Genomic DNA, 14,812 nt, shown 5'->3' on the forward strand with positions numbered 1-14,812 from the left:
CCAATAGAGGAGCATCTTTGGGATGTGGTGGAACGGGAGATTCACATCATGGATGTGCAGCCGACAAATCTGCGGCAACTGTGTGATGCCATCATGTCAATATGGACCAAAATCTCTGAGGAATGCTTCCAGCACCTTGTTGAATCTATGCCACGAAGAATTGAGGCAGTTCTGAAGGCAAAAGGGGGTCCAACCCGTTACTAGCATGGTGTACCTAATAAAGTGGCCGGTGAGTGTGTGTATATATATATATATATATATATATATATATATATATATATATATATATATATATATATATATATATATATATGCCAAGACCCAATCTTGGCCAACTTGAAGCGAGAAAGGACTACACAAAATATTTCTGGATCTTCAACAGTCTTCCCACAACAGGTTCAGAGGTAGAAAAGAGAAAGAGGTCTTCCCAGTGACTTGTATCACGAGAGGCTGTGTGAAGTATAAAGAACAGACCAATAGACACCAGTATTGTCCTTGTACATTTATTAGTGAACCCTCTCAATTCAGCCACAACATTAAAAAAAATAAATGATTGCACTACCAGGTCAAGCAAAACTAGCAACTTTCATTTTAAAAAAAGTACAAATCTGTTAAAAATTTCAATCAGTATACACATATATATATAATACAATATTACTAGGTAATGTTAAATGCTACAAACCAATATTATTCCAATGGAACGGAGGAAAAGAAACACACTTTGATAGCTTCAAGAACCATTTCTATATATTAGCATTTTTTTCAAATACATACATGGGAAATGAGGTAACCAGTAAATGTGCAAGTACCAAAAGCCAAAAATAAAAAGTTTATATATAGAGATATATCTATATGTATACGCACACATATAGATATACAAATCTAACACAGAAGACACCTCCGGGACCCTGAGTAAGGGAAGCCACATCTCTGGGGGCAGGAATGTTAGTGGGAGGGAAAAGTTGAGATCAATCAAAGCCCAGTGTGAGTATGGGGTCCAGGAGGTTAGGATGATACAGTAAACAATCCACTATATCCCACCATAGGGGTGTTTAAAAGAACATATATAGATATATATAGAGATAGAGATTAAAAAAGTGGCATCTATGCAGCAATCACAGACATCCTAAATCAATGGGTATTACTTAAGCAGACTGATAATGAAGTGCTAAGTGCTTACCTAGAGCTTTACAGCACTTGAACTATAATTGTGGGGTTCCTACTGAGATTAGTGGAAGAACCGTATGTATGCTATACAGTGGAGCCGAGGGTGGATGAAGGGACAATCCCTATGCGGCTGGAGAGGACGTCATCCGCACCTCTCCAGTAGGTAAGGGTTTCTCAGAGATAGGCAGCAGATACTGCTATTGTCTGGTGTGAGTTGGCTGAGAAGTCTGAAGTGTTAATATATATACAGTAAGACCTTTGGTAACTTGTGTGCTGTAAAACAAGTGCTCAGTCCAGTTCTCTGCTAGAATCACTGCTACCTTCTTCCACTAGCCCCACTGTGGCAGTTTTACAAAACAAGGGTATTATCTATTGTGAGGGGGGAGGAAAGAAAATAACAGATACAATCACGCTCCAGCATATGAACAGTTGAGTTCTCCACTGTTCTCACTGCCAGCATATGGCTTGAAACCTCATGTGCTGCCGTTATTAAGGCAAGAAGTGGCCACCGCCCCGGAAAGTCGGTATCATGTGGCAAACCAGGAAATTTAGGAGTTACCTGTAAAAGGACGAGCACAACGGATGGGAGATCGATGCTTTGCACGTAACGTGCCAGCCGTTGAATTCATTTACCTCTTCCGATACATAAATTCATTATACATGTGTATATAGAAACACACACAAAATATATATATATATATATATATATGCAACCAGCTGCAATTTATTTCCAGAATTGTCAACAGTGAGAACAGTGAAGTGGTCAGTGGAGAGGAAGACATCTACAGCCAAACAGTGGCCAAAAAGGGGTCATGTCACTATGCCCACGGAAAGTGGGGGATAATAGTAGTACTACTGAAGTACTTGTGAAGGAGAGAAAGAAAAAGACAAAAACCACTGGTTACTAGCCCCAAAATAAAGAGGACTGCAAAGCCACCACTCCACAGACAGATAATAGAACACTGTATTAAAGGTTATTGATTCGACAGCCTAGAATTACAACCCCGATTTACTACAGGTTACAGCGGTGGCGATTTGCAAGAGTTTCTCTCTTTATAGACGTGATGTGGATCACACTAACAGAATGAAACCAGTTGTATGTAGAATTAGCCATTAACATAGTATTATATTTCCACACGGTTTTACGATGTCATATACTAGAGGGCCAGTAGAAGGAACTAATTGACTTTTGGTCTAGGAACACCCCATCGCACACAATAATCCCTGCCCGAGTGTGACCTTTACAGGCAACGAGACATTCATATCCCAACAAACAGTTCAGGTGCCTTCTGCTTGCGAACAAGTGCACAGCAGGAATCAGCTCAGCATGATACATACCCCTATATAATGCTTGTCCCAGTCCCCCCCCACCCCCCCTTCACGTCACTCCACAGACGGCCAAGGGTTAGCAGATACCATATTCCAAGCTGCTCAGACATGCATATTGTGAAACATTAAGACAGACTCTTTCTGCCTGACCGTTGAAACGCGCACACAGATCAGAAATGGTTGGCTGGCTCTTGTGTTGAATTCATTGCTGTTCTATCATGCAAACTTGAACTAAAACAGATACAAATCAGTAAATAAGGCAGCCGCTCGCCCATGTACCTCTGCGTTACTGTCAACACAGAGACCGGGGTGGGGGAAATGCGGGTGCCAAGTGCAACACACTCACTAAAACACAGCTTGGCGTGCAACAGAGTGTACCCTGTCATCACACACCAGCCTGCAATTGTGTGACCTGTTGCCTAACAAAATACATTTGAGGAGGCATTACCAGGGCTTCTGCTACCAGAAGAAACGGGAGGGAACCTCCAGACTGGTCCACGTAACACATATGCTCAACAGGTTGCCAGTGTAAGAAAGAAAGAAAAAGCTAGAAGAAGTAAAAAGATTCCAGCAACTGAAGCTTCAACGCCATGTAAAGTAGCACATGGGAAAGAAAAGCTGGTGATAAACACATAGTTGTCCCCTATAGGCCTCCAGGGAGCAAAAGCTAGGATTTTTCTAGGTCGAGAAGAAAATCACATCTGATGCTAAAGGCCTTCCAATACATTTCACAGCACACAGCTTTCAGATGGACTGAAATTGATGGCTAGACAGAGAGAAGGTGGAGGAAATTTGGAGACAAGATTAAAGGCAAGGTAACAAAAGAGCAATAGGTAATGGCAAATAGACATTGACTATCAACCTCAGAAAAGTCTGTGGCAGCAAAAGACAGAAAAGAAGCATAAAATCTGGTCCAATGAATTAAAAGAAAATAAAAGTGCCCGCTAGGGCATCAGTGCAAACATATTTAAATAAGCAGCCGTGACACTTCCCTCAACTAAGGGACTGACAGAAGTAAATTTTTGCAAACAGGGAGCCCCTGGTAATGCCTCAAGGTCCCCTTTGGGGGCTAGCACTGGTCATAATGACCGAGTCTTTTTCCTGTTAGCCTCAGCTACTCTCAGAGGAAAGAGAAAGTTTCTCTTATTTGCAACCCAATTTATCTCACACCCACCTCAAATCCCTCCCAATGCCCACAACTGCAATACATAATGATGGGGCACTGTTGGGAAGTATTGGGGTGTAGAGGTACTAGGATGGAGACAGTGGAATGTGTGACTCTTGACACCACCTCCAGATTCAAAGCTGCTGTGTCCTAGCCGTAAGGACAAGTGCAGGTGGAGGGGGAAGCTGAAGCATCCGAGTCAGGCAAGGAGGCTGGTTTATTTTGTGTTGATCCCTCTGGGTTTGTGCACCGGCAGGAGGCAAGAGGGCAAATTCCTGTCCTCAATCCCCATCTCTGTGAACCTCAGAGGCATCAGCCCGGCAGATGGGACATGTGCGGTTGGACTGAAACAGAAAACACATGGTCATTACTGCAGTCAGTACAGGTTCAGTAAAACATCTGAATTTTGCAAACTTATCACCTGCTGCTCACAGGGGTGAACCATGGGTTTCTGCCGCCTGAGGCGGACGTCAGAAAGCCGACCCCCCCCCCCCCCCCCGAAGAGGGGGCCGTGCGGAGGGGGCGGGGCCGAGCGGAGCGAGTGTCTTTAGCAGGCAGGGAGAGGACCTGCTCTCTGCCTGAGCGTGAGGGGCGGTCGCTGGAGCAGCGCTGCTCCAGCGGCCTCCCCAATCCACCGCTCAGTGACGGTGACCCTAAGCCAGTCCTGGACTGGCTTAGGTCAGCAAAAATGCTGCCCTCCCCGGGGCCCTGGCATAGCGCCGCCTGAAGTGGTCACTTCAGGTCGCCTCATGGGAGGTGCGGCGCTGCCTGCTCATATAATGTTCACATATATTACATATTCCTGCTGAAATTGCCTAGATCAGAGAGGACTGATATCCTAGCAGTTTAACTCTATGCATGCTGCTGTCAATGACAAATAAGGCATCTAAGGTATTTGATAAAGGGAGGTTGCTCCCTATATCAGCACCCAATAAAACAATTCTGGGAATGCGATAGGATACCAAGGTGGAAGGGGGCCTAAAAAAAATATACATAAATTATTGATAAATCACATTGGGGAACCAACTGTAAAGAAAATATATATTTTATATTTATTTTTTTGTACTAGTTAAATACAGTTAACATGTTATTTAATAAAGGAAAACCAGGCCTGGGGAGCTATAAATAAATCTAATTAACTTTTATTATACAGTTGCTCTATTTCCACAGAGATTATGGAGATGTGGAGACTGGCTACATTCACATCTGTGCTGGAGACCAATCGGCATAGGAAAGAGTCCTGCACGGAGGACTTTTATCTCCACTGGTTTCGGATTTAAATTTATTAGATTTGTAGATTCCAATTTCCAATTATATTTCCAATATCTTATCAATCCCCTTTTGGTCTTGGCTCAAAATACCACATTGAAAATGGACACAAACTGTCTTTTTAAAAAGAACAAAAAGCGGTGTGTGAAAGCAATCCTACACAGAAGAAGGTGGCTATGAAACCTACCTTGAGCCATTTATCAACACATTTTGCGTGGAACTCATGGTTACAGGGTAACACTCTGAGGAGCTGCCGACTTTCAAAGTCACTAAAACACACCACACACCTGGAAAGACAAAGAGAAACGTTCTTAAAGTTCTTTTTAAAATAATATAGCAAGTCCATAGCAGTAGATAATTCTATTTGTTTGGGGGTAAAATATTTAGAAAGCGAGACAACAGACTGCATGACCAAAGTTTTACAATGGGCTCAGCTAATCACTAGTCAGAGAGGTGAGCCATCCCAAACGGCTGTGTGTAAAGGGGGACCAATAAGTAAACCCCAGCAAGGACCACTTATGTGTCAGAATGGGAGCCACAGGGGGGTGGGAAAGCAAGTAGTACTGCATATGGAGGTATCTGAGCAGTTACAATGGCACGGATCTCTGCCCAACGTCAGAAGGGCGTTCCTGACAGTCTAGCTGGGTTGTGAGGATTGTACTGTCAGAGGGCGCGTTCCTTACCACCCAGCGATGACACCAAGCTGTGAGGAACCCCCACCCAACTGTACTCAACCATGGACTAGTACTGTGGGGGCATTTTTCACAGCTTAACGTCAACGCTGGGTAGTAAGGAATGCCCCCCTCTGACAGTACAGGGCTATGGACGAGTACTGTCAGGAGGGGCGTTCCGCACAGCCCAGATAGACTGTCAGAAACGCAATTAAGCAAGTGGTCAGAGATCAGTATAGGCACTGATATCTCCAGCCCCGGGGCACATTAACAGGAAATCTGACAGTGCGCTGAATTCAGCGCACTGTCAGCTTTCTAGCGGTATATAAAACCGCATATGCCTGAGGACATGAAAGGTCCTCTTTAACACTGCAAAGACGTATGGGTATGTCCTTGAAGGGTTAAGAGTGGAGCACCTGGATGTATATGGTCTATGGGTGGTCTGGAACAGGTTAAGCAAATCAACAAAAGGTCCAACTTGAAATCTGTCAACCCAAAAATACTAGTTCCCACAACTTGTGAAATTTTTACTTTCAAAAGAAAAGAAGCCATTCCGCTCTTGAACTTATAGAAGTTACCAACCATCACAACATTGTGGGGAAGTACTATAGTCTTACTATAAAGAAGCCTCATTTATGAGCACAGTGATGCTTTTATTCTTATAGATGTAAAGGATGCCCACTGTCACAGTTACAGAATAGCTGATCAGCTTAGACCAACAGCACTGATCCCTCTTTAACCTTATAACACGTTACTAACATTGGGTTTTCTCCCTTAAAATATTTTCCCCGCAGCAGAGGTTAAACGTAAAAGGCCTAGTATCCAGTCCTATCTTTTATAGAAATCAAACAGATCTGTACTTAAATGGGTTGGAGAATCCTATATTGCCAGATAATAAACTAACTACAGCTGATCACAGGACCTGCAGCAATCTGTGGAGACACCAGGCAACATATGTTCAATTCCCTTGAAAGGACACGCCAGGGGAAATACGCATTACATAATGCTTACTGAAACCAACGCCTTTGACATTACAGAGTACAAACAGCACATCAGGCACCAAAATCAACTGAGCTTGTTGCTCATGAATTGTGGACGCTAGAGAGAAAATTCTATCTGTGCTGGAATTAGTAGTGTGTCACCTACTAAAAGGAGCTAAGATCTTGAATTTTTTGAAGCTGATGAAAAGTTTTCTTTAGGCTAAGGCCCCAATGTTGCGGAAATGCAACCTTTTTTTTGTTGCAGATTTTGTTGCTGTTTTTTTTTGAGTCAAAGGATGGCTACAAAAGGAATGGGAAAGCTATAGTAAGTTCTTATACTTCTACCTTCTGTTCAATCTGTTCCTGGCTTTGGCTCAAAAAAAACCAAACAACATAAAAAAAAACTAAAAAAATCTGCAACAAATCTGCTTTTCCACAATATGGGGCCTGAGCCTTAAATGGTATTGAGATGCTGTTGTACCATGTGACAAAATCGGCATAAGGAAGATGCCATGTTGCTCCTGAGCACTGCAAACAGCTGAATGTTAAAGGTCCTGGTTGGCAGACTCCCACAATCACATATTGATGACCTTTCCTAAAGAAGCCAGGCAGTATGCAGCGTCTGCTTCTCACTTCCTGTATTTCTCTCCCTCCTGCTGAACGGGAAATACAAAACTTCTACAGGTCAGATAATCTGCAGATTCTTGTACAGAATGGACTCCTTGTTATCTGTGTGTTTATAACAGACCAGGCTTTATCAGCAAAGTGCAATTATCTGAACTGATTGTCCTGCTGGCACTGAGTAAGTGACATCACTTGTCCTGTAGGTCCATGGTTATAGCAACGCAGTGTAAACAATGGAAGGAATAAATTCACATACGAGGCAAATAAAACAGAATTTCTAAAGCAATATATTTAGAAAAAGGCTTCAATTTACATAAACTACCAGTATAGATGGGATCCTTGAGATAGTCACTGGGGCAAAAGTGAGCATTGTTTAAAGGGGTTGTCCTATCACCATGTTCACATTATATTGCTGAAAAATATTATACAGTATTGCACAATTGTTTTGCTCATGTGGCTTGACTGAGGCTTGGAAGTCGGCAACATTTTGCTTTGTAGTCCTAGTCTGGCACAAATAATGCAAAATTACTCACAGGGTTTGCTCAGATTGGTGGCTTTCAAGGTTGAAGCGATAAGATGGAAGCTGCTCTATGTTGGCTTTGGTGAGTCCACGCGGCTTTGCTTCTCCTAAACGTTCAGCTAAGTTAAGCAGTGCCTAAAAGAGAGAAGAACATAGACTGTCAAACATTACAGGCAGAAAAGGTGAGAGCTACACTATGAAATGGTGTATTGGCCAAGACTAACCTCATAGTTCTCCATTTCCACATCATCCACATCCAAATCCAGGCTAATAGCTGGGCCCACAGAGGTGGGGGATACAGGAAGCATGGAGCTGCAAGAAGATCATGTATAAACACTAAAAACTGACTGCAATAAGTACAGCTAGAATTCTAAAAATCATGACATACTGTGGTTACAAAATATGTCATATGTAGTAAGGGATACTTACAGGAAGTAGGGCAGAAAACTAGGATAATATGAAGGAGGCAGTGCAGGAGGAGGCAGTGGTTGCTGCAGGCGATACCGTTGGGTATTTAGTCGCCGTGGCATCAGATGAGCGTATGGCTACAGAGAATATAGAAAAGAACCTCAGAATCATGCATTTCATTAATACTTAATCTACTTTAATCATAGGAGGACACTTTCTTTTTCCAAATTTCTGTATGAGTGGTGTAAATCCAGTGTTACACAGTGACAGACAGGCATAGAGCTCTTAACAACAAGGCCCTACAACACACTGTTCATGGGAAGGAAAATCTCCAAACATATTTCTACTATTGGGTAGACCGGACAGCGAAGGGGATGGGGGTATGCGTACTAAGCATACAGTGGTACACCCAGTATATTTATGGCAAACTTACCACTGGAAAGGACAGCTCCTGGTGCAGTGCATCATGGGAGAGGTAATGCATGGGCACTGAATGGGGCAATGTAGGCACAGGGTGAGAGTGGTGGAATGGGAAGTTGCCCATGTGATGTTGGTCCCCTCGAAGATCCAACTCATTGTCTATCCTTTGCAGTGGCTATAAAATGTTTAAAAAAAAAAAAGGAAAACATCACCAAAAATATCCCAGATAATTTTATTTGCCACCATTATCAAGTTTTAAAAAGGGGGTGAAACCCTTTAAAGAGGACCTTTCACCTCCTGGGGCACAATAGATTTTATATGCCACTAGAAATCCGACAGTGCGCTGAATTCAGCTTTCACGTTCTGTGCTCCAGTGAAGTGCTATCAGTGCCATTACCGTAGCTCTTCATTGTCAGAAGGGCGTTTCTGTCAGTCTGTCAGGAACGCTCTTCCTCACAGTAGCACCTATTGCGCTGTACTGTGAGAGGGGGCGTTCCTTACCGCCCAGTGATGACGCTGAGCAGTGAGGAACATTCCCCTCCTGAAGGGGGAGTTCCTCACCACTCTCACAGTACAGTGCTAAGGACTCTACTGTGAGGAGGGACGTTCCTGACTGTCAGAAATGCCCTTCTGACAATGAAGAGCTACAGTACTAGCACCGATAGCTCTTCACCTGGGGCACAGAACGTGCAAGCCGATAGTGTACTGAATTCAGCTCACTGTCAGAGCGGTTTATAAGACCGCATATGCCCCAGGAGGTGAAAGGTCCTCTTTAAGCATAGATGAGTGTGAAACAAGTAAATCTTGTACCACTGGCGTAACTTACCGTATCCTTGGTGAGTGCTATACAGTGCACTTTGACCAAAAGTGTGACTACATTAGGAACAGTAGATTCCTAGCACCATGTAACTAGCTTATATGAAATGTGTAATAATTTTGGATATTAAAAGGGGTTGCCCTTCACTTAGCACCTCTGCTAAAACACAGAAATAAAGAAGCTGGGTTCCACAGTATGTGGAATAGATGGCGGGATTCCTTATCTACTTTACATTCCCAGTGTCCATATTAGAGAGATCCCTCTTTAGTGGGGCGCTTCATAGTACGGACACCAACCTGAAAGGCTAATGGATGGTCCTAGACTGGTCCCATGAGGAGGTGCACTTGTAGATATTGCTTCCTCCTGAGGTGTAACTACTCAAAAGGTAAAGGGGTTGTGCAGAACTGAGAAAACATGGCCGCTTTCTTCTTCTCAGTAAGTTACACGTCTGTTGGTCACATGCCAATGTCACAGCTCTGTCCCATTGAAACGTATAGGACTGAGCTGCAGCATGGCCATGTAATGAACAGACATGAAGTCACTTCCTGAGAAGAAAGCAGCCATGTTTTCAAAGTCTTGCACAACCCCTTTAATGAACAAATTACTTGTTCTACTTTTTTCTCTTTGTTTTTCAAAGACTTGAAAACTATAGTCAGTTATAGAGACTGCTTTGAGCACCCAGAAATAGTTTCAGATGGCTAATCTGTATCTAGTGCTCTGGCTTTGATGCAGTTTTCATAGTTGCCACTATCGATATGGCAATTGATCAATGTCTGCAGGTTATCAGTGTCCCATAGACATGAATGGGGTACCCATAACTCTTGCCATCAACAATACAGCAAGTGAGCAGCGACTGGCATGTAAACAAAGCTGCAAGCCGTGTGCGCATAGAAACATTTGATCTGCAAGGATCCTTGCAGGGAGCCCTCACCAACAAAAAATGCAGCCATATACAACCCCTTTAATGATAGACCATGAGTTTTTGAAAGGAGGATATATATTTTTTGCACTGTCAAATAAAGGGGTTTCCCCGTTATGGACACTTTTTCCCAATCCACAGGGCAGGAGATTAGTGTCTGATCAATAGGCACCCGATCTCAGAGTCCCCCGGTGATAAGGAGTACGGGGGACAGTGACTCCTCCTAAATCCTCCGGGAGCACCAGTGCACCTGTGTGAACGGCGTTCAATTCACTTCTATAGGGCTGTGGACTCTGCCGGAGATTACAGTCTTGGAAGTCATATAGGAGCAAATAGAGTGCCATTCACACAAGCACATATTCACAAATAGGCCTTAAAGGAACCTTTGGTCCCCCATTCTTCTGATCACTGGATTGAACCCTTATTTCCGATCCTGTCCATACAGGGGCAACCACTTTACAGTTATAGAGTAACATCTATACAATATACACCTTTCAGTTGTGTCAAAATGCTTCTAAGTATGTAACATTGTAAATGAAAAGTCGTATAAACCATCTGAACAGATAGACTCACTCAGGATAATAGGATGCTGTACGATATTTATAGAGACACTGGAGACATCACATATCGTGAAAAAACAAAACAAAACAAAAAAACAAACACACATGCAGCATATACAGACTGAACAATTCTAGGATGGTATTTGTTATAAAAACTTCTATGGTAGACTATATATTATACGTACGTTACCAGGGGACCTCAATGTGCAGGGTGACTATGAAAAATACTTTATGAGCCACACTTTTATCTCAAGACTTACCATTCTCTGTGGTTGCACTGTAACAAATGGGGTAAGAGAGGCCATATGAGGTGGCTGGTGTGGTGGCAGCGGTGGATGAGGATGCAAGATGTAATGATCGCTGGAAAGAAGAGGAGGAAATGGCTGGTACGAGACAGGAAGCTGCTGCACGGTGCACCCAGGGATGAGCTTAAAAGAGAAAAAGATAAGGTCTACTACACTTAAAATGATAAATGTAGTAATACTTTAAATAAAATTAAAACAAATAAATAAAAAAAAGAGAGCCTGCCTGTACAGAACCTTTAGACAGCATGCAATACTGTCAGGCTCCGTCCTTACAGAGAGCCATGCCATCTTAGAGAACAAATATAGAACATAGTTTAAGAACAAATCAGGGACGGAGAATAAAGTCCCCAGCGCTGCTTCCTGCCGGCTTCTCCCCGTACAATTTGACATAGGGAGACACTTGTCAAAAACACACCAAGCCAACAGGAGGCAGCCCAGGGGACACTTCTCACCACGCCTGGCTAGCTTTAAAACATAGCTTATAACTAGGAAGCCTGTTGGGATTTCATGCTACCCATGGTGACAGGTTCCCTTTAAGACGACTCTTTTTGCAGGCTAGGTATAGTTCTCCGGTGGCCATAAACAATGGTTACTACGGACAAACTGGAGTGCAAGGTTCTCATCAACAGTTACTATAGTTAGATGGTAACCCTATTTGTTACACTCCATCTGCCTACTATGGCTGACCAGTTAAATGATCATGGCTGTTTCGCTTCAATTTACAAAAATGCAATGCTTTTTGTAATTGCAACATTTCTGCTGCGGATATTTTTCCACAGTGTGTAGATGGAATCCAATCTTCTTTGCCGGTGCTGTATAACAAGAAATTTTTGCGTCAGGGTTTTTGCTACGTCATGCTCTGGCCTTAGAAGAAGTTGTTTAGGATATCGATTTTTATGGTCGATTTTATGGTCTGAACAGTGTGGGGTCTAGCTGTTGGGCCCCCAGTCCAATAAGATATTTATGGCCTATCCTAAGGATAGATCATAAAATGTGATATCCTAAACAAACCCTTTAAGAAAAAAACAAAACAAAACAAAACAAAACTGGGAACTAAAGGCCATTTTCTCCTAAATCTGCTGGTGATAATACTACAAGTACCCTTGAAGCATTCCAGTGTTCTCCAGACACTGTGAAGATTACATTAATACCAGGGCTGTAGTCAATGGGACAAAATACCGAGTCAAACACTTTCAGCCACAGTCAGATAGAAGTAGTAAAGTTCCTCTAATTCATTAAAAAAACCTAGTGACTGTATTTCTAAGAGAGTAACCTTGTAACAAACTATACATCCAAATAATTATACAATACCAATCACTGTATAATATAGTGTCAAAATAAATAAATTAATGCATACATACATACATGTGGATTTTATTTAGAAGCCAGAGCCTGTAATATTTTTCCTGACCCCACAAACCTGGTTATTACCCATAGAGCTCTACTATTAACATAGGAGAGTACAGAGCAATATTCTCATGGAGACAGAGCATTCTGTGCCCCATTATGGCAGTTTTCTTCCTAAGGGAGAAATTTGTTAGCTCCTAGTTGTGTGCCTATGTTCAGATTATACTAGTAATAAATAAAATGCTGTATGCCATGACACAAAGCTGTCAATCATACGTCTGCCCTAAAGTAAGTCTACAAGTAAAAGTGGCACTCTAACCATAGACATTTATATGGAGGTCCCAACTCAATGAGAAGTCAAAAGATAGCTAAATGTACTGATATTTTATGTATGGCTCTATAGATCTTTTTCAATATATTATCCTAATAAAATATTTTGAAAATATGTAACCATGTCACAAAAGCATTCATATAATGTGTATGTAGCAGTCATCCGAGATTAGCGCAGAGAATACAGAATTCTAATTTCCATTACTGTAGGCATTTCATTTACTAGACCAGTGCGCATCATAATTAACACATGTCCAACTTTGTGTCCAGTTAAAAAAAAACAACCCAAAAACGTTTCGCTGCGGAGAGGCAGAAGACGCACACGGACTGTCACTTTATAAACCCATTTATTTGTTTCAATGTAGCTTTAAAAGACTTTGCATTTTGTGGTACATTTGATCAGTTTTTATCACTTTGCTTTTGAGAGGTGAATTTTAAGGTTCTTCACTTAGGTGCTGCAGTCAGCATTAACAGCAGCACCAAAAGAGTTAAATGGCAAGTATGTTTCTGATTGATAATTGGGGTTTGAGATGAACAAGAGATCATGGTACCCCCTCTTCTGGGGTCATTGGAAGTGACATGGACAGTAGAGAGGAAAAAAATTATTTTAAATATCAATCTCTTCACCCCAACACTGGCTGAAGTTAAAAGCGCAAGTATATGCAGCTCTACTTAAACTTGGAAATTTTGGCTACAGGCAAATAATACCAAGACTGCAGCTCTAGTGCTAGAGCCATTAACCCATTTATGGGGTTATATATTTTTCAGTTCCAATAATGGAACTCTAGGCATAAATGGGTTAAGTACCAGCACCCTTTGCAGTTTCACTGAATGTCTCCTGCCCCTGAGCAGTGTGGGATGTAGCAGTTTGGAGCAATAGAGCCACCGTTGGTGCACCAGACTGCTCATTTGCCTATTGTGAAATTAATGGATCTCTCTGCAATGGAGGCACAAATTTTCATGGGGAAAAGGGGTTACAATAAGGTGACGCTGGTTTCATACGGTTCAATCTCGTGACAGAGTTCCTTTAATCCTAAACCTATTTCTGTTTTTCTTCATAATGCCTCCCTATGATTCCCTCCAACACAAACACAGTAATAGTCTTGATAACTGTGTGGGCTTTTGAGATTCTTGAAAATGTTTAGAAACATCATAACTGATGCAGTCAGTGATATCAAAGGGATTTTCCTTTAACAATACTTATCCTCTATACCCAGGAACACGAGAACAGGGGATTCCAAATATCTTGTGTAAATATGTGACCGATGCTCCATTTCTTTCTATGAAACTGAACACTACTGTTCTATTCACACTGGGGACTTCTAGAGCCCCATTGCCCATGATCCCTGACTCCCAGTGATCAGACACATATCCCTTATTTCACAGGAACAGGAGATAAGCTTCATCAGTAGGAAAACCCCTTTAATATTTCCACATTCAGCTCGGATGTCCCCAGCCTAAAGAACAATTTTTAGCAAGAAGTGAAAGTTTTCCTTTATTATTGCCACTTACCGGAGGAGGAAGGCAGCAGAGGGGGTAGTGTTGACCGCTGAACATGACAGAACATGCTGGCAACTGCTGGGTACTGCACCCTGGTATGTGCTGCCCAGTGTGCAAAGGGAAGCCTTGGGTTACTGTTGTAACAGTATATGACAGAGGGACAGGTCCCTGGTGTACCTAAAGAAAACAATACAGATGAAAACTATTACTAGCCAAACTGTGCTATAGCTAAATAGAACCTAAACAGAAATCTCTTTCTGCATGTTCCTGGCTAGTAAATTTCCATTCAATACACATTAAGAGGGTGTTCCAGGCATTAGGGAGTTTTTTTTTTTTTTTTGAAGGATAAGATACGTGAAAAGAAAACAAAAAACTCGACTGTCCCCAGCACTCTGGTGACCCAGAGCTGGTTTCAGTGGAATCGCAGCAGTCACGTGTGACAAGGACTTTCGCTGCAACAAGCCCAGAGTTGCCACGGGGC

At 42.3% G+C, this 14,812-nt stretch overlaps 1 protein-coding gene across 4 annotated transcripts in view; it reads right to left on the reverse strand.

Moving 5' to 3' along the window:
- Positions 1–489: 489 nt before the first annotated feature.
- The window catches only part of RNF44 (ring finger protein 44), a 45,082-nt gene continuing 30,759 nt past the window's right edge, over positions 490–14,812 (reverse strand). For all 4 annotated transcript variants that reach the window (XM_075274686.1, XM_075274684.1, XM_075274685.1 and 1 more), the window contains exons 4-11: positions 14,344–14,508; positions 11,110–11,277; positions 8,567–8,728; positions 8,155–8,270; positions 7,950–8,037; positions 7,739–7,860; positions 5,118–5,217; positions 490–4,005 (exon numbers count right to left, since the gene is read on the reverse strand). In XM_075274686.1, coding sequence (XP_075130787.1) covers positions 3,943–4,005; positions 5,118–5,217; positions 7,739–7,860; positions 7,950–8,037; positions 8,155–8,270; positions 8,567–8,728; positions 11,110–11,277; positions 14,344–14,508 — 984 coding nt within the window. In that variant the 3' untranslated portion in view covers positions 490–3,942. The remainder of the gene's footprint in view (positions 4,006–5,117; positions 5,218–7,738; positions 7,861–7,949; positions 8,038–8,154; positions 8,271–8,566; positions 8,729–11,109; positions 11,278–14,343; positions 14,509–14,812) is intronic.

This window comes from Leptodactylus fuscus, chromosome 5 (assembly GCF_031893055.1).
Source record: "Leptodactylus fuscus isolate aLepFus1 chromosome 5, aLepFus1.hap2, whole genome shotgun sequence".
Taxonomy (NCBI): Eukaryota; Metazoa; Chordata; class Amphibia; order Anura; family Leptodactylidae; genus Leptodactylus; species Leptodactylus fuscus.